The sequence below is a fragment of the Aspergillus fumigatus genome, chromosome 2, assembly GCF_000002655.1.
Source record: "Aspergillus fumigatus Af293 chromosome 2, whole genome shotgun sequence".
Taxonomy (NCBI): domain Eukaryota; kingdom Fungi; phylum Ascomycota; class Eurotiomycetes; order Eurotiales; family Aspergillaceae; genus Aspergillus; species Aspergillus fumigatus.
In genome coordinates, this window is record NC_007195.1 from 137203 (window position 1) to 155295 (window position 18093).

Genomic DNA, 18093 nt, shown 5'->3' on the forward strand with positions numbered 1-18093 from the left:
ACCCAAGTTTCTTCATTACGCATACAGCAAAGTAGTACCGCGCCATCAATGCTTGTTAATCACTCGAACTATAACTGCCATCATATTCAGCAATCCTCAGTCCATGTAATCCCCCTTGGATCCATTCTAGTGGCGCCACAAATGCCATCTGGCTCCACGAAAACAGTTGGTTCTTTCCCCCAAAGACAAAGACTTCGAATCTCCCGACAAAACTCCCATCAACCCAGACTCTGCTCCCTCCAATGACATCTGTGCGAATAATGATCTGGCTGTGGAGAGGGATTTGGACGGGTTCATGCGTGGAGGATGTCTCGTTTGTCCAAATCCGTCCCGGATACCCTGGGTCGAATCCGGCGTTTTCGGCGACAGAGCGAAGCGGGTACTCCCATCCGTCGGATGTAAAGGCCAAAGTACCAGATGCGGATAGACTTAGAGCGCAGTCCTCGGAGGACAGCACGAATGGCCCCGCGACGTCGAGCTCTAGTGTATAATTCATTCCCTTGCTGCCGTACCCGAGGTGGATCCTTTCTCCTGATTGTTTGCCGGACGTCCAGCTGAAAAGCGAGTCCGTCTTGTGATTGACCCCACCAGTAAATCTCCTGTCAAGGTTCTGGCCAGCCGCACGGGCAGTAAGCAGTTTCGCAGACCAAGACAAGCTAGATTCATCCAGTCGCGGGCCTCGATCGCCTGTCCATGCTCGAGAGGCGACAATCGGGATCCCATTGCGCATCGCGTAGAAGGCCTCCAGCTGTGTTGTCGCGTCCGGTCCGTTGTCATTCCATGCGACTAGAATTGCGCCCTGGACTGCCTGTTTGTTGGGTTGCTCAGTGACGTTGAATGGGTTGAAGAGCGCTGGGGTCCACTGCCACCCGTCGATGTTGGCGAAGTTCAACACTCGCGAGGTATTGAACAAGTATGGATACGGGGCCGGAAATATGGGCATATGGTCGTTTTTCAGCGACATGTACGCCCACTGATCCTCCGAATTGATCATAATGTACCCATCATTTGCCAGGCTGACAGGATCCGATTGCCCGTATTGCCAGTGTTGAACGATCACATCTTTGGATATAGAAAGCGTATCTGATGGTTCATAAGTACCCCATATGCGAATCCTTTTTCCAGACTCCTTCTGGATGAATTGTGCCATCTCATTGACAAAGTTGATATAATCATCTGCCAATGTCGAGTCGTACTCATCCGCCCCGATATGCACTTCCTTTGTGTGAAACCATGGCAGGAATTCGCCCCAGACGGACTTGACAAGCGGCACCGCGTCTGGATGAGAAAGGTTCAGCAGATCTTTCTTCTCCAACGCCAGTTCTGGCTTCCATTTGGTCAGAAACAGGCAATGGCCGGGCGCTTCAATCTCAGGAACAACCGTAACTCCGCGCTGCGCACAATGCTGCTCTAGCTCCTCATAGTCCGCTCGAGACAGCGTCTCATTCGGTCTCTGCACGATGCCATGAAGGTCAGGACTCTCAGGGTGGAGTGAAAACTGCGCGTACACCTCGCTCCATGTCTCATTATGCCCCCGATTGAGAGGGTAGTTGTCGCTGGTGTGATAGTGGAACTCGGACATCTTGAAGAACGAGGCGTACGTGCACAGGTCCTTGAGAAAGCCAGGCGAGTACCATTTACGGCCCGCGTCGAGCATGTATCCTCGAGTTGGAACAGAGGGTGCGTCCACAATGCGACCACCCGGGAGCGGTTTCCCGTCAGCGAGGATCAACTTCTGCAGCATGGTCCGCGTTCCCCACCACATCCCTCTTGCCCCAGATCCCCGGATATCGACCCGTCGCGGGCGAATTTCCACTTCATACCCTTCCTCTGTTGGCGTGCCATTTTCATAGGTCAGATTGCAGTCTGTCCCAAGTCGGTCAAGGAAGATGCCTTGTTTTGCACTGAAATGATTGACCTGGCGGAGTGTCCACTGGCTGGCGGTCACCTCCTGTAGATCATGAAGGAATGTCGTTGCGAATTCCAAAGCAGATGGAGGAATCAGTGTCAATCCATTTTCGTCCCGATGAGAAGCAAAATCGGCCTTGATATAGACGACTCTCTCCACTGAGTGAACATCAAAGCCCGGCAACGGTCCTAATGTTGTTTGATCCACTGGGGGAAGTGTCTGCAGTGCAGCAGTCACTAGACTGAAACATAGAATGACATTTAGATACATATTTTGAAACTGTCCTGAGCAAATGGCTGATGCTGTGCAAAATAAGTATACACAAGGGTTGCATTCTGTGGTTGTCGAGGTTACATCGGCTCCTTGCATTCTGGAGATCAACAATCCCATTGTTACCCTGTCATTGTTTGATAATCAGATATACATTCTCACGCTGAGGAGTGATAGTTACATCTTAGTGCTAACTTTGATGTTTACTTTCCCCGCACCGCATCAGACCAGCCCCAGTTTGAACATATTGATGCTCTCCCTTCCTATGAGATGCTTGCCTATATTGTATTTGCCTGGCAGGGACATGCTATTAGGATAGTTTATAGATAAATAATTAAATAAATGCGTCGACTAAGAGCATAAAGCGCTCAATCTCGATTCCATGAAACCTGTAGCCAACTCTTTTACCGAAGAACATCGAAGAGCGGATCTCTGGGCTGATTCCCACACGTGCGTGGAGCTTTGTACCGTGGTCGAACTATGTGTATCATGCTCTGGGAGACAATCCGCTGACAGATCAGTGCGAGCTCGCCGCGTTCAATGCGTTGCCGGTCATGACTCTTCCTGACTAGTCGTCGCCCAGTAGGTCGCGCAAACTAATCAGCCCATCTCACATAGACTGGACCAGTCTTCTTTTCAGAACGTGGCAAGGCTGGTCAAGCCTTTGGGCCTGCGCCGAACTACCCTTGCTGCACTGCAAATCATCCGCAAGGGTATCCCAAGTTTGTGCGGCGGTATTTGTACAGTAGGGTCAGAATGGCATCCACAAGTGTTTCTAGTCCAATGAGTGTCCAAATGCCAACCATGTCAGAGACACAGGCAAGGATCATCTGCGATACTGCGTATCTGTGTATCCAGCGGCTAACGTATACCATCGACGCAGCGGGCCATTCGACTTGTCTGTATGGATCCCCTAGTTTAGTGATAGTGAATGCTTCTTAGAAGTTAAACGTCGACAGGGGCCAAGTCAATGAGCCGCTAGATATTATGAAGTCAGCAATTAAAGCAACCTCGAATAAGATGCTGGGAAAATAGCATACCACAAACCACAGGAACGAGGCAGACTCCCCCTGTTAGCGGGTTAAAACAACAAATCTCATTTCTCCGGCATTGCCAGTCGACAGTACATGTCCGAGGCGGCGGCGCAGTTGGACGCTTTTCCAAGCTAAGTGGTTGGCCTGGATAGACAGCTGGACCTGCTAGGAGACCAGGTATGAAGATAGAGACGACGGCAAGATAGATGCTTAGCATCATGATTCCCAGTGCAGAAGACATATATCTATCACCAGGTAAAGGCCAGCTTATGAGAAAACTCATGTATGGAACCTTATCTTACCATTATTTGCCTTTATTGCTTCAGGTGGACTGTCAAGTGGGTAGTTGTGTGTAGAGGTAAAAAAGGAAAGCACAAGGCACTCTTTACTTATATCCTGCCATGCTTAAGGAGATGCAAGCTGTTATCAGGGCATATACCGAACGACTAGAAAGCTCTACTAACTTTCCTACCATGGTAAAGATACACAGTTGCTAACTAGATGCAAGAGGTGCGTGAGAACCCAGCCATGGGCGCTAAAGGCACTTTGAGTAATGCTGGGGCAGGTTTGTCTCTCAAATTGTATTGTCAGTTGAAAGCTGGTACCTCTAGAAGCCTCGTCAATGCTCTCCTGCAGATTCGACAGTACTCCATTCATTATTATTAGTAGCATGGGTATGGGCTGCCTAGTAGCCATCATATGGCCCAGTGACAATATGTTAATGCGGGGTATAATGGCGACGATCCTCCGCCGGAGCTTGTCTTTGGCGGGAATCACTGCAGAACTCGGGGAAGTCGGATGCTGTTTGTCTTACTCTGATGTTGTCGCTTCGCTTGGCAAAGTGTTACGGCGGCTAGGAATTATCCTATTGCTGCATATTCTATTGACAAGTCTGGGGCATCGTCAGTTTGGCCCTCCTAGTGTGGATACGGAGAAGGACCACCGGGGAAATGGCTCGATAGTCAGTTCCGTAGAGGCACGAATATATAAACCCAGAGCTGCACAACAGTTCAGTCAATTGCAAAGCTTCACAGAAAAGATGAAAAGCCTCACGACGATCTGCGCGGGCATCCTTGCCCTCCTCACTCCTACCATGGCCCTCCCCCAGCCGCTCCCTCTAGATCTCCACACAGCTGACCCAACCAAAGTGGGCTACCTGGACTTCTACTGGAAGACGGAAGATGAGAGCGTCTACCTCGCATTGAGTAACAATAGTAATCCACTCGACTTCCGGCCGATCAACGGTGGGAAGCCCGTCGTCTCCCCGACCCTGGGCACAAAGGCCGTCCGGGATGTCTCCATCGTGGAGGGCGTAGGCCGCGACAAGGGAAAGTACTGGCTGATCGGAACGGATCTGGATATTGACACTGTTTGTTCCCTTGCCCGTAGGTTTCAGGAGATACTGATTGTGCTAGACCAACTGGGACAAAGCAACTCGGACCGGATCGCGGGCCATCTTCATCTGGGAGAGCAGGGATCTGATCCATTGGACTAACGAGCGACTTGTGACGGTCGAGGATGAGACTGCCGGCATGGTTTGGGCGCCGGATGCAATCTGGGATCCGAAAGCCGGTATGTCGCAGTGTGCATCCGGTCAATTGAACATGACTAACAGCGTACAGGAAAGTACCTGGTGCACTGGGCATCCAGATTCGTAAGTACCCCTAGCCATATACCATGACTTGACTGGCTGACCAGCGACAGTACGCGGCAAACGATCCTAACCACACTGGCAATCCCACCACCACGGATATCATCCGCTACGCTCACACCAGTGACTTCAAGACCTTCACCAAGCCGCAGACCTACATTGACCACGAGACGAGCACGATCATCGACCTCAGCATCCTCCGCGTCGACGACAACACCTTCGTCCGCTTCTACGTCAGCGGCAAGGTTTCCGGCCCCGTGGTCGAAGTGAGCCGCAACGGACTGTTCGGTGACTGGGTCACCCCTTCAGGCACCATCCAGGACAGCACACACTTTGAAGGTCCGTATCCCTTCTGGGACAATGTGCAACCCGGCAAGGCGTATCTGCTTTGCGATAAGGTCGGCAGCGTCACTGGTTTGTCGCCATGGGTGTCGACGGATGTGACTTCGGGAACGTTTACGCCTGCTTCGGGTGGTAATCTGGGGGCATTGAGACATGGCTCGGTGCTGTCCGTGACCAAGCAGCAGTACGATGCCTTGGCTGCGCTAGGCTAGTAACCAGTGGAGACATTACGGCATGGGTTCGTCAATGATGTTAGACCCAGCTCTATATTGTCCGCGATGAGTCCTCTGTGGGAAATGCATGGACACATATCATCATCGTCTGCACAGGATGAATTAGATTCTGGCATGATTGATCCTTTAAAGCGCAAAATTGACTCAACCAAAGTCTCAGGTGCATCATGTATCACAACGACTGCAAAGTAGCTTGACTTGATGATCAAAGTACAATCATTATTATTGATGAAAGATGAGGGTAAAAATCACTCGCACTCGGATTCGAACTGACCGAATGGAGCAACCAAGTGCAAGGAAAAGAGACAAAAAAATGCTCACAAGCGGATTTGAACCGCTGACCTCATGATTACTAGTCATGCGCTCTACCAACTGAGCTATGCGAGCTGATTGGTTGGTCATTGCTTTATTTTGCAATACAGAACCCAGACAGAAATACCTTGATAGTTAATGTGTTGTCTGCACCACAGGAGACGCAGAATTTCATCAACTGCAAATCCGTCTTCAACACTTTCCAGTTATTTAGTCGCCAGTAAGTCATCAGTGAGAGTATCCAGCATTTAAATCAGAAAAAGTGGTTCTGCATCAAGAGAAGGAAAGTGTAAGACCCTTCTGTGTCATCTGGACGATGCACGGTTTGTTGAAAATTCTACTCACTTCGGCCACTCTCAGCGCCATCTAGGATATGTTAAAGTCCTCAGACTTCAAGTGTTTTGGTTCTCAGCGCTTCTCTTTGTCAATTATCATTCTACGACTCCTGAAGGGTGCACTTACAAGACATGCCGAGGAATCACTTCCTTATTCGGATTGCATGATGTCGATCCTGCAGGTTATGATGAGCACTATCCTCAGCAGAGCAGCTCGATAGTTCAACTCACATTCAGACATGCAATCGAACCCCTTGCCTGGCAGCTTTCTCCTCCAGTTCCTGTAACAGTAAGCACTTGCAATCAGTCCTCACCACACATCCAGTCCAAAAACCAAACCAAACCAGACTTCAAGAGTCAAAAAGAGGAAAATGAGAAACGAAACTCACTGCGCGAGCCCAAACTCCCCCACAAGCGTCCACCCTTCCATCCTGCTATCCCTATCCCAATTTCTCATCTGACGGAGAATAACCCCCTCGGCACTCGTCCAGATAACCCCGTCCGTCAAGGCCGCAGCCGTGAACGAGAGAATCAAATCCCCCGTTTTGGCACCGTCGTAGCGCAGGATTGCATCAATGGAGGAGTAGACTTTTGCATCGCGGGCGCGAACCTTGTCGAGGCATTGTTGGAGGAGGTTGTAGGATGGCCAGGGCTGGTCGGGGACATTGGAGAAGACCATGCAGTAGTTGAAGGAAGTGTAGAGGGGGTGGTCGATGGCCGTGTGGCTGGTGTTTGTGGGAGGGGCTGCGGCCAGGTAATGCATTCCTAGATTGTGGGCGTTATTCATGGTGTGGTCCATGTTGGTGTAGAAGCTTTCGTCCATACCGTTGTTGATGGTGGGTAGGCTGTTGGGGTTGTAGTTTGGTGCGTGGTTGAAATTGCTCATTTTGATATGGCAGATGCTATAGAGTCGATGGAGTAGGTAGGGAGAATAGAAAGACTTGGTAAACTGGTTTTCTTCTGCAAGAAGCGTGGTATTTATATTCCAAACTATGACACATTTAAGACACTATTCGTTGAACATGGCAAAGACAATGGCTTTGTGCAAGACTAGTTTGAGATATCCTTTGTCACGGTAAGACACGTCTCCCAAAGATGCTTGTGAAAGAGGCACAGAGCAATAAATGATGTCTCTGTAGGGCACAACGATGTCTGGATATAAGTGAAACTCGCCGGAGCACTGATTTAATTTCAGGAATGTCGTGATGAACGGTCTTTGTCGCCTGGTTTCAGCGTCAGGCCTTAAACCAGAGAGGTAGACCAGGGGTTTCGAGCGTAGTGCTATTCCTTGAAGACTTACCGACTTTCTGCTCGCATTACAAGATACTTGAATGAGAAAGCCACATGGGCGAGTACGGCTGAGAGCCTCTGCATAGATTCCTGATTCTCATTGTTGATAGTTTCCAATCGACCAGCTATAACAAAGATAGATGAACTCTACATCTAAATCTTCATGACGGACTATTATTTACGCCTGAAGGTAGTAGCCGCTACTGGCTTCGGCCAGGGCTATGAATCTTGCGCATTCTCCGGCTCTTCCGGGATCGGTTCAAAACTTGTTTCAAAGCAGGACGTCGGATGGGTTTACTGTCTCCATTAGTATAGCATTTTCGCCGAGATGCGGTAGACATACCTGATGAACATGTCCATGCCCGAGTCCATGCAGTCTTTGATATTACTCTCTTCCGAGAAAGCGCTGAGGGCAACGATCGGCGCCGAGTAGCCCATGCCCCGGATGAGACGGGTGCTCTCTAGGCCGTCGAGGTTGGGCATCTGCCTGTATCAGCTGTGCTCTCCTACATAGTGACGGTTGCATATACCTGAATGTCCATGAAGATCACGTCAAATACTTTGCCCTCTTCCATATTCGCCTTGACAGTGTCGTAGGCTTCTTGGCCGTCTTTGACGACCGTTACATCATATACTTCTTCTAACCGAAGCATGCTGCAAGGTGTTAGCATTGTCTTGGAAGATCCAGCGGATGACCATACCGAAGGACCACCTCCTGGTTCACTACGTTGTCCTCAGCTACCAATACGCGCACCTTGCCAGACGTGTTATCTTTCACTTCTGGCTTGGCTCCATCGGCCGGAGTAGCTCTGGGAGTCGACGGTGCGGGGGATGACGGTGTAGGGGTAAAGAAAGGCTGACTGAGTCCAACAAGCCGAGGTTGCAGATCCTGCTTCTCGAAGTTGGTCAACGGATCGCTGCGGACAGAGCCATTGTTCGACGGCGGTCGCGCGAGACCGGGAAGATCGTCAAGCGAGAAAACGCTAGGTGTGCGTGATCCAGCTGCACTGGAACTGGGGGTGCTCGGCGCTGCTTCCTTGACAAATTTCAACGGAATCTCCACAGTGAACAAGGCGCCTTTGCCCGGCTCGCTTTCAAGAGTGATCTTGCCATTCATCAAGCGAGACAACTGGGCGCAGATACTGAGCCCCAACCCGGTACCTCCATACTTTCGATTCAGTCCGAGATCGCCCTGCACAAAGGGCTCGAAGACGCGTTTCTGTAAATGCGGGGCAACACCGGGACCATTATCCTCGACCTCAAACTGGAAGATCAGCGTTCGTAACTGCGAAAGCACGGGGGTGTGATATTCTTCCTGAACGAGGCCGTCCACGGGGTCACGGGGCTGAGAACTGTCATGCGAGGGTGGTTGGGATCGCAGTCGCGAATTGCGTCGAGAGTCCTGCAAGGAGGTTCTGGGACTGCCGGGGGTTTCCGCTTCCCGGACGCATTTGATGCGGACCTCGACCTTGCCATGCTCGGGCGTGAATTTAAGACTGTTGCTGACCAGGTTGATCAAAACCTGAAGGATGCGATGTTGATCACCCCATAATACCATGTCCCTCAATCGGCCAGTGCCTGGTGGGCCAAGCGCGGGGGCAGCCGGTAGGGACGTCTTTTCCTGGAAGCCATCGGCCTGTGGCGGGAGGGTATCATTGCTGACAAAGTTGACATTGAAGTCGATGTGTTTCTCCTGCACCTGATTCTGGAAAATGACCGCCAGCTGAGACCGGATGTCTGACAATCTGAATTCCCGCTCTTCTAGCCGAATTGCTTGATCGATTTGGTTCTTACTAAAGGTCAACAAGTCGTTCAAAAGATGCAGTAAAAGATCCCCCGACTTGTAAACGACCTGCAACGACTTCTTGATCCTTGGAAGATCGTCTTCGCCCATACACACTGTACACATGCCCAAGATGCCATTCAGCGGAGTCTTGAGCTCGTGTGAGATATTGGCGATGAACAACGTCTTGCTCTCGTTCGCAGTCTCCGCGGCCAACTTGGCGGCTTCCAGCTCGCGAGTTCGTTCCGCCACTCGTTCTTCAAGCCGATGGTAATGGATGGAAAGCTCGTCGGACATCTCGTTGAAAGTGCTCGTCAGCTCCGTCAGTTCGTCTGTGATGAGATGCTTGCGCTCCTTCACTCGGCCCGGAATCTGGAACGCTCCGGCGTGGTTGCGACTGCCATTGCTGTGTGTGCTGTGGGGCCGGTCCCGTCGTCGGAAATGTTTCACCCAGGCTACGAGACCCTTCTCATCCATGTGGTCGCCAAAGGCACGGGGCTCCGTCTCCGCCTCGGCGGTTCCTACAATGTACGGTCCGCTGGAGGGAGGGCAATCATGCGGAGGCTGGGACGGGGGCTCGATCGACTTGCGCGTGGCCTCGCTCAACCGGCGAATCGGGGCCACGGCCAGATGGGTGAGCGGAGGAACGATCAGGATAATGAACCCTATAGTCCCAAAGACGCATGCCAGAATGATTTTCCTGAGCTTGTTGATCGGGGCGAAGGCCTCCGCCTGCGTCTGTTCGACCAACAGGATCCACTGTGCCATCGACGTCTTGGGCCGAATCGCGCCGACCGCAACCTGATATCCGTGTTCGTTTCTGGTTGATAGATCGCTGATCGAGTCGTTGGACTCCGCCCACGGTTTTGACATGAGCTTCCATGCCAGCGGATATCTAGACAGGGCAAAGCTACTCATGCTCAAGTTGCCGCCGTGCCTGCTGCTCTGACCGGGAAGTGGAGTAGGCTCGAACACGTAGTGGACCTCGGCGTGCGAGAGTCTTTCCACGTCCGGGGCCGAGGTCGCTGTGGCCGCGTAGGCGTCCCGGGCAAACTGATTGTCTAAGCGGGAAGGACCGAGCAGGAGAATCTGGGCAGTTTGGCCCAAGCCATCGCGGGAGTTGATCGTGGCCTGCAAATTGGCGGCACTAGCGACGACACTGTATGCAGTCAGCAGGGGATACCCAGTATCTCTCTATTCCAGGACTGCCTACGTCATGTATCCAAGAATGTCAGTGGCGGAAGTATTGTTGATGATGGGCACTGTGACTGAAATCAGGGAAAAGGAGCTGTTGATCGGCAGCGGTCCAAGAAGAAGCGCAGTGTCAAGTCCCAGCTTGTAGTCCGAGAAGGCGTACACATCGGTTGTGGAGGAGCCGTCGGAGGCCGCGACATATGTCAGATTCGGGTAGAGCGCGGGAGGGTAACCGAGACCTTCCTCTCCGAGCATGACAGCAGTGCCGTCCGGGTGAGTGTAGGGAAGAGCGATCTCGGCAATATCTTTGGCAGTGACATTGAGCAATCCGTGTCGATCGCCTTGGCCATTTCGAGAGAAAATAATGACTTGATACAGGTCCATATAATTGTTACTGCCGAGGGCGGACTGCACATCCGTGACGGACGAGGTCCAGTTCGAATCACTCGAGTTCCCATTGTAAAACCGACCGAGAGCACCCTGGATCAGCAGGCGAGTAACGATGGTTTTGCACGTCGATTCGAGAAGTTGGAGATTGGAAGCGATCTGGCGTGCCTTGATCTTCGCGACCAGCTCGAGTCCATCGGATCTGGAGGGTAAATGTACTCAGTGGAAAATGCACAAGGAAGGCGAGTGAAGGCAGCGATCATCTTACTGGACATCGACCACAAAATTGTAGTTGTTAACCCACTGCGACGATTAGCCTCGTCCTGAAGAATGATCGGCGACCGGAGCGCTCACCGTAGCGATGGACAGCACGGCCAGGCCCACTAGGGCGGTCACAAGGACCAGCAGGCCGAGCTGCACAGCAATTGGAATGCGCATCCAGAGAAGGCCGGCTCAGCTCATCGTTTTGATGCTGGAAAGGGGGATAGAGGAGAAAGAGATGAGAAAGAAGATGAAAAGGGATTAGCGATGACTCTGTTGCAACCGAGTCTGGAACCAAGAAGAACGAGGGCCGAGAATCCGCTAGCCCAGTCCAGAATCATCCCACAATCAGGTTTGTTTTAGTCCATCTTTCGGGATCGCGGATCACGGATCCTGATTTGAGGTAAATAGTACATAGTATGTACTCCGTACCGAGTAATGCTGGACTGAGATGAGCTGGTCACTGACCAAGGGACAACAACAGGATGGCTACAGGTGATACCAGCATCTGTTATCAGATTCGAGAAGGACGCGAGGATGACCCGACAAAATGACCGAGGCTACGGTGGCTGCTGCTAGGGGAGGCCTCTTGGCGGCATCGGTCGGTTGTTTAAGCAAGTGGTCGACGGACGCTTGGGGGCGTCAGAATGCATTCTGATGACCTACCAAGTCCTATGCTTGGGGTAGGCATTGGCTGATGGTCTTCCGACTCGGCTTGTCGCACGACTACCGCCTCTCAATCAAGTCGGTCGGGGAAGAATGGACATTCAGAGACGAGCACCCTCCTAGAAATGGCCCTGCTTCTCTCATCGAGTGCCTGGCAGATACCAGCAGCCAATCAGAGCCTTCTTGTACGTGCGATATGGGATGCAGCAAACTTTCGCAATTTCGGTCTTGCCTATCCGTTAATGTCCCTTCACCTCCGCCCCTTGGGTTTCTTATAAAGCCGTCCTTCAACTTTCACTTTCATAAAGATATACAAAGTCGGCTTGATGATAATAAAGTACTCCTCTGCGCTAAGAAATGGGCTGTCCCTGATCAAGCTTGATAAATCCATCTTACACGCAGCAATATTCCGTTGCAAGCGTGCAATGTGTTCTCAAGCGCCAAGCGTTCAATCTGAAGTCTGGGAAGAAGAGAGGCTCCCGTTCTATAGGCCAGAGCAATTCTATCCCGTGCATATCGGCGAATTACTGAATTCGAAATACCGGGTTGTGGGAAAGCTTGGCTATGGCGCTTATTCTACTGTATGGCTATGTCATGAGAAGGGGTGTGCTTTGGCTTTTTCTTTTCGAGATGATGACCAGTACTAACCTGGATCTCGCAAGTGAACAAAAATACGTAGCTGTTAAAGTCTTGGCCAGTAATCATCAGGAGCAAGCCCTATCTGGAGAGTTGGGCATCTATAAACACTTGAGCCGTCTGAAATCGTCCCATATCGGAAGTGCCTATATTCGCGGCTTGTAAGGTACTTTCGACCTTGTAGGTCCGGACGGCATCCACCGATGTGTGGTGCATCCACCAATGCATATGTCCTTACATGAGCTGCGAATGCGTTCTAGGGACCGGAGGTTTAGCGAGTCTTTGTTCAAGGAAACCTTGCTATGTATCCTACAGGCTCTTGATTTCCTTCATAGAGAAGGGAATGTTGTTCATACCGGTATGTCCCCCGCAACAGCTGATAGGCGGGAATATTTGTTGGAAATGACTGATGGTGTTACAGACATCAAAGCGACGAACATCATGCTTCGCATTGATGATGAATCGATATTAGAAGACTTCGAGAAAGCCGAGCAGCAAAGCCCAAGTCCAGAGAAAGTCGTGGGTAAGAACCGCACAATATACACTTCGCGAAGACTGCGCCTACCTCATGACGATCTATGGGGTCAGCCAGTCCTATGTGACCTTGGACTGGCCAGGATCGGACGTGCTCACACGGGATTGATCCAACCCGAAATTTATAGAGCCCCTGAGGTACTTTTTGACATGGGATGGGGCCATAGTGCCGATATCTGGAACCTTGGAGTCATGGTAAGCAGATATACAACCGATGAAATATGGTCACTGACTTCCCGCAGGCGTGGGATATTTTCGAAGGGAGACCTTTATTCAGTGCGCTTGATGAAGACCAGGAATACTCGCCGTCCCACCACGTAGCGGACGGAGATGGTGGCTGTTCTTGGGCTGCCACCGTTGTCCTTCATCCAGCGAAGCCAGGAAACTCGCAATGTATTTTCAGAGAAAGGTCCTTCTCACTTTCTTCTTTAGCTGATCAAGCTAATGATTTCATAGGCGAATGGCTCGGCGAGGGCGGTGTCACCATTCCGAATACTTCCCTTGAGAGATTAGAGGAGAAACTCAACGGGAACGGCCAACAATCTTTCCTGCAATTCACACGATCGATGTTGCAATGGACCCCTGAGACAAGAAAGACAGCAAAGGAGCTATTGAAGGATCCTTGGCGTAATTCGTAGTCACGGGTTTCAAATCTGGATTTGAAAAACTCTGTTCTGGCTTATGACATAACCATTTCTTGGGCTTATTCAATCTCCCCTGCAACTATCCCAGTAGATTGAAAGGAAGTATTAACCAACGACCTTTCTAACTAACGAGTTCTAATTAATAAGGACACCCGAACTCCTCTGAGGGGTGTCACCTGTAACCTGGACGACAGGGCAGGTGTGGATTCCCACTGACTGACTGTGCCTTGGAAGCAGGCATTACAGCGGATTAGGTGGAGCGAATAATTGCCGAGAGAAAACGCCTCCCCGGGCCTGGACTGGTCGTGACCCATGTTGCTCTGCAAGTAATCTTCTATTCTTCCTATGGCTACGGGCCGATCCACTGCCTCAGGCTGTCAGGCCCTCCAATCAGGCATCAACATGACTAATTCTAATCACGTGCTTTTTGGGACACTATCCAGATGCTTCTCATGTCCATCTACATCTAGAATAGTACACTGTAGACCTGGGCTACTCACCGTGTATATCTTTCGCATAACAAGAGTCATCCATGTAAGTCTACTGATCTATCTTGAGTATAGAACTTACACGCCATGAATACTCTGGCTGTATTCGACAGTGATGGCACAATACAGAACAACATGAGCAGATGCAGTATTTGGGCTCGCTGTCCATCAGACACCACATGAATCTCACCCTCATTATTCAAAGCATCTCTGTCTATCCCATGGTCTCCACCAGACGGGCTACGACAATCCAATGGCAGCAACCAACGCATCCGTAGCCGAACTATGAGAGGAAGCATCCACCCGCTCAATAGGACCAGCCCAATTGACCCCCATCTGATTGTTCGCATCGCGATCATTCACCCAGATACTATCCGCTGACGCTGTAATCACCCGCGAGTACTCCTCGTCTGGGGCCACGCTGTGCAGCAAGCGCAGGTTGCGGATGAAGATGCCCTTGAACTGCGTACTATCGCCTGTACAGCTGCTAGGCTCGCAGGGCTCGTGCATCACCCCATCCGAGTCACTCAGCGCCGCAATAGCCGCTCTAGCAATCTCCCCTGCTGACTCCAGGAATGTTGCGTTAGGAGAGGCGCGGTATAACTCGGCTAGTCCGCCAAGGATGACTCCTTGATTATAGGTCCAACTATCTGGTCAGCGCTTGATTTTCGATGGCGGAGATTGACCCTACGTGGTTTGTCCATTATTCTCGCAGCTTTCTGTCAGCCCGTCGTTGATGGTGTGGTTCGCGTTGATCATCCCGCTGCCTTGGAACCAGTCCCACTCGCGTTGAGCCCAGTCAACATAATACTCCTTGTCCGAAGCGCGATTCGCCAGGTGTGCTGCGAGCGAGAGAAACAGCTCGTTTGCAATCGCGTTGACGTATGTATGCGTGTAGTCCCAGTAGATGCCTCCCCCGCATCTCGACGGCCACACCTTACTCTAAACCCTGTCATTAAATGGCATTCCACAGACCATCGAGCAACCCACCAATTCGTCGAACACTCCCTCCGCAAGATCAAGATACTCCGGTCTGCCAGTGACATCGAACGCCGCGATCCACGCCAACGCCCACCAGGCATCGTCGTCGTACGCGCCATCCAGCCACTGCGAAACATCAACCCCTGCGCGCCGCCGACTCACCGGCTGCGGGCGATGATGCTTAATCACCCCGTTGTACGTGTCATTCCCGCGTCCCGGCGCGGGGTTCGATCTCGGGGCCACCGAAAACGTATTCTCAAAGACCCCGACCGCAACCTCGCGCACCGCGTCGTCCACGTCCGCCAGGTCCGCAACAACGGTCATACAGCTGGCCCCGTTCCACCAGCCGCAGGTATTCCAGATGCCGCTGGTGGTGTTGTACCAGGTCTGCAGCGCTTCGAGGGCCGTTTCCGCGCGTGCTGTCGGCGTTATAGCCGCGACCGAGGGCGCGAGGATTGGAAAGACGAATCCGGCGCGCATTTTGTGTGTGTGTGTGTGTGTGTGTCATCGTGGATTTGCAGGGGAGAGCTTCGTCTTTTAAGTATACTACTCGAAATGCAGATGATGTGTCACTGCGCAAAAAGGGGTCGGAATGCACCACGGATACATGCCAGGGATGGGGACATTCTTTTCTGGAAAGATATGTGCCATGACGCACTGTGATCTGCGTTACTCGGCGGATTATAGTCTAGCAGATATGACTGGTCATGGACTCGAAACTTGATCGACGGCCGGGACCTGCAGGGGTCATGCAGGTCCGACGGGGATGTGTCCTGTCACATTGTATATTGGATTTGGAACCCAACTACGGACCGACGTGATAATTTGAAGTTACATGTCACCGTTCAATAACCAGTCATACTATTATATCTGAAATATAGTCATATCTCTGACCTACCCAGCCTCGAGTCATATACACTCAGCTTCGGCAATCACTGCCAAGTATCATTCTCGGTCGCAGTAGACACTCCACAAGCTGCCGGCACCGTATACGAGCGGTTGGGGTCACTCTCCCACACGATCGAGCCATCGCTTTCCTTGCGGATATACTTGTACTCGAATGTCGTGCCAGCCGGCAGGGTGACGGACACGTACCAGAGGTTATTGCTGGAGGTATACTTGGACGCACTCAGGGCCACTGCTTTGCTGGTATCCCAGTTCCCGAGCTCGGAGATGGACCCAACAATGTAAACATTCTCGCCGTAGGTGGTGGTGGCGATCTCGTTAAAGGTGACGGCCACGGCGGTAGGGGTCGCACAGGCGGTCTCGGCGGCGGTGCCAGAGGTGGTACTGGTCGTGGTGCCCACGGTGGTGGTGCTGCCTGGCGAGCCGCTGGTCAGCGTGCTGGGCCAGGAGGTGGCTGTCGCGGTGCTGTAGGTGCCCGTGGCCGAGCCCATGGAGCAAGACGAGGGGACGGAGTTGGCGGAGGCGGCGCCCCAGGGGGCAGGCACCACGCCGTTACGACGCATGTTGGCGGTGAGGAAAGCGGCGTAGGACCAGGTCAGATCGCGGGCGGAGAGGGACAGCCCAGAGGACTTGTCGAATTGCTCCGAAAGGGAGCCGTTGTTCATGGCGTGTGCCTGGACGATGCTCACGTAGCCGTCTGCGTAGGTCTTGACCGCGTTGATGATGTCCGTGAAGGTGGAGGTGCTAGAGGCGTAGGTGCCGACCGCGGCGGAGCTGTAGATGTCCTTGAAGAAGGCGAGGGAGGTGCTGGTGATGCTGATGGAACCGATCTTCTTCCACTGGTAGATAGCGTCGTAGAGCTGCTCGGCAGCGGCGAGGGTGGTGAGGAACCAAGGGTTGCCGTTGTAGTAGACGTCCTCGGGGTAGCGGCCAGCGGAAACGGCAGCGCCCTGTGGGATGCCGGAGTTGATCGCGTAGACCGAGCGGAACGAATCGGTGTACACCTTGTGGTTGGCAAGGGCCCGAGGAGAGCAGGGCTGGAAAGTAGTATCGTCGCAGCCGGCTTCGGGGTCGAAGGTATGGATGCTGGCGAGGACGGTGTTGGCATCCTTGCCGGACCGGCCACCACCGGTGTTGGCGTTGATATACGAGCCAGTCCAGAAACTCTGCATGTAGCAGAGGATCTGGGGGGCCTGCGAGTCACACCACGAGCACGACGCTCCCACCCGTTTAGCGAACGTGCTTCCCTCCACGAGGGCACGGTGCTGGACAGCGACGGTGAAGAAGGACATGGAGTTGACTTCTTCCCAGAGATCTGTCACGTAGAATCTCAATTGTCAGTAATCGATGCACGTTGTAAACTTCCAGAGAGTCGGGACTCACCAAAGCCACTCTGGCTCCAGTACTGAGAAACGTAGGACAAGTCGTTGCGCACAATGGGCCAGATGTTGTTGACAGCATAGCTGGAGTAGCCGTTGTCCTGTAGACGTCAGCAACGCTTCCTGGGGCTCGTATGGAGAACATACAATCAGCCAGTTGCCAAAGTCGATGAGGGCGGTGGCCCGCAGAGCCGGACCATCACGCTGAGGACGACCCCAGGCTCCGGTAAAGGCCGTCATGTCGACGTTGTACTTAGGCTCCGCGAGACCTCCGCTCGCAAGACCACCCGACGGATTAGACACGGTCTGCAAGTACGCCTGAGAGTTGACGTATTCGGTAATGACTTTCTGCAGACCCAGGTTGCCGTTGCGGAAGAGGTCGACCAGGACTTTCGTGACGAGAGCAGCATCTCTCGTCCAGGTATAGTAGTCTACCGAGGTCAATGACTGCCGGACAGGGCCAGTTCAGGAAGGTTCTCACAGTCTGGTTCGCTGGTGCTCGGACTGGCAATGATTATGCCAGGCTTAGCGCTCTTCGCATAAGCACCGTCGGCACCGATGTTGGCCAGAATACCATTGAGCGCAACGGTGGTCTCAGTACCCAACCAGGAGTCCAAGCTGCCGGTAGCACGAGCGGATAACTGAGGAGCTGCAATAGCAGCATGCCCGAGAGACAGCGCACAGAGCGCGTAGGAAAGGCGAGGCATAGCTCGGTTACAGACGGTTTGCAAACACAGGATGAGACGAAAGGAGGAAGAAGGGGACGGAATGAGATTGATCGTTCTGAATCCTGACGCAAGGGGCAACTTGGGGGTGTGATCCCTCTTCTTATAGATGTTGACTGCCCATGTCTTGTCG

At 52.4% G+C, this 18093-nt stretch overlaps 7 protein-coding genes and 1 non-coding gene across 8 annotated transcripts; 2 read left to right on the top strand and 6 right to left on the bottom strand.

The window, feature by feature from the left end:
* Window positions 1-55: 55 nt before the first annotated feature.
* Window positions 56-2299, bottom strand: AFUA_2G00640 (beta-N-acetylhexosaminidase; the record flags this gene model as incomplete). The annotated part of the gene is made up of 1 exon (XM_744108.1): window positions 56-2299. The coding sequence occupies one exon, from the start codon at window positions 2297-2299 to the stop codon at window positions 56-58; it is 2244 nt and encodes a 747-aa protein (XP_749201.1).
* Window positions 2300-3835: 1536 nt separating this feature from the next.
* On the top strand, window positions 3836-5418 carry AFUA_2G00650 (glycoside hydrolase family 43 protein; the record flags this gene model as incomplete). The annotated part of the gene is made up of 3 exons (XM_744109.1): window positions 3836-4582; window positions 4629-4829; window positions 4918-5418. 3 exons carry the CDS (start codon window positions 3836-3838, stop codon window positions 5416-5418), a joined length of 1449 nt encoding a protein of 482 aa, XP_749202.1.
* A 335-nt stretch (window positions 5419-5753) lies between these two features.
* On the bottom strand, window positions 5754-5826 carry tT(AGU)1. Its single transcript has one exon. It is a non-coding gene (tRNA).
* A 645-nt stretch (window positions 5827-6471) lies between these two features.
* AFUA_2G00656 (uncharacterized protein) lies at window positions 6472-6972 on the bottom strand (the record flags this gene model as incomplete). The annotated part of the gene is made up of 1 exon (XM_001481589.1): window positions 6472-6972. The coding sequence occupies one exon, from the start codon at window positions 6970-6972 to the stop codon at window positions 6472-6474; it is 501 nt and encodes a 166-aa protein (XP_001481639.1).
* A 74-nt stretch (window positions 6973-7046) lies between these two features.
* On the bottom strand, window positions 7047-11389 carry tcsB (putative sensor histidine kinase/response regulator TcsB/Sln1). The gene is made up of 7 exons (XM_001481590.2): window positions 11095-11389; window positions 11009-11043; window positions 10373-10942; window positions 8078-10318; window positions 7907-8030; window positions 7720-7859; window positions 7047-7673 (listed from the first exon to the last, which is right to left on the bottom strand). The coding sequence occupies exons 1-7, from the start codon at window positions 11176-11178 to the stop codon at window positions 7577-7579; spliced, it is 3291 nt and encodes a 1096-aa protein (XP_001481640.1). The 5' UTR covers window positions 11179-11389; the 3' UTR covers window positions 7047-7576.
* Window positions 11390-12231: 842 nt separating this feature from the next.
* Window positions 12232-13475, top strand: AFUA_2G00670 (putative protein kinase; the record flags this gene model as incomplete). The annotated part of the gene is made up of 3 exons (XM_744111.1): window positions 12232-12464; window positions 12564-13032; window positions 13080-13475. 3 exons carry the CDS (start codon window positions 12232-12234, stop codon window positions 13473-13475), a joined length of 1098 nt encoding a protein of 365 aa, XP_749204.1.
* A 734-nt stretch (window positions 13476-14209) lies between these two features.
* On the bottom strand, window positions 14210-15430 carry AFUA_2G00680 (putative glycosyl hydrolase; the record flags this gene model as incomplete). The annotated part of the gene is made up of 3 exons (XM_744112.1): window positions 14210-14615; window positions 14661-14911; window positions 14960-15430. The coding sequence occupies 3 exons, from the start codon at window positions 15428-15430 to the stop codon at window positions 14210-14212; spliced, it is 1128 nt and encodes a 375-aa protein (XP_749205.1).
* A 452-nt stretch (window positions 15431-15882) lies between these two features.
* On the bottom strand, window positions 15883-17942 carry AFUA_2G00690 (putative glucan 1,4-alpha-glucosidase; the record flags this gene model as incomplete). The annotated part of the gene is made up of 4 exons (XM_744113.1): window positions 15883-17171; window positions 17240-17336; window positions 17383-17666; window positions 17717-17942. 4 exons carry the CDS (start codon window positions 17940-17942, stop codon window positions 15883-15885), a joined length of 1896 nt encoding a protein of 631 aa, XP_749206.1.
* Window positions 17943-18093: the final 151 nt, after the last annotated feature.

What these genes read in the sequence shown, in the direction of transcription:
- tcsB (XM_001481590.2), bottom strand. Translation starts at nt 11,178, where the DNA reads ATGCGCATTCCAATTGCTGTGCAGCTCGGCCTGCTGGTCCTTGTGACC. An exon ending in CCGTGCTGTCCATCGCTACG is followed by an intron (nt 11,044 to 11,094) that starts GTGAGCGCTCCG and finishes TAATCGTCGCAG; the next exon opens with TGGGTTAACAACTACAATTT. An exon ending in AACCAGGAGGTGGTCCTTCG is followed by an intron (nt 8,031 to 8,077) that starts GTATGGTCATCC and finishes AACACCTTGCAG; the next exon opens with CATGCTTCGGTTAGAAGAAG.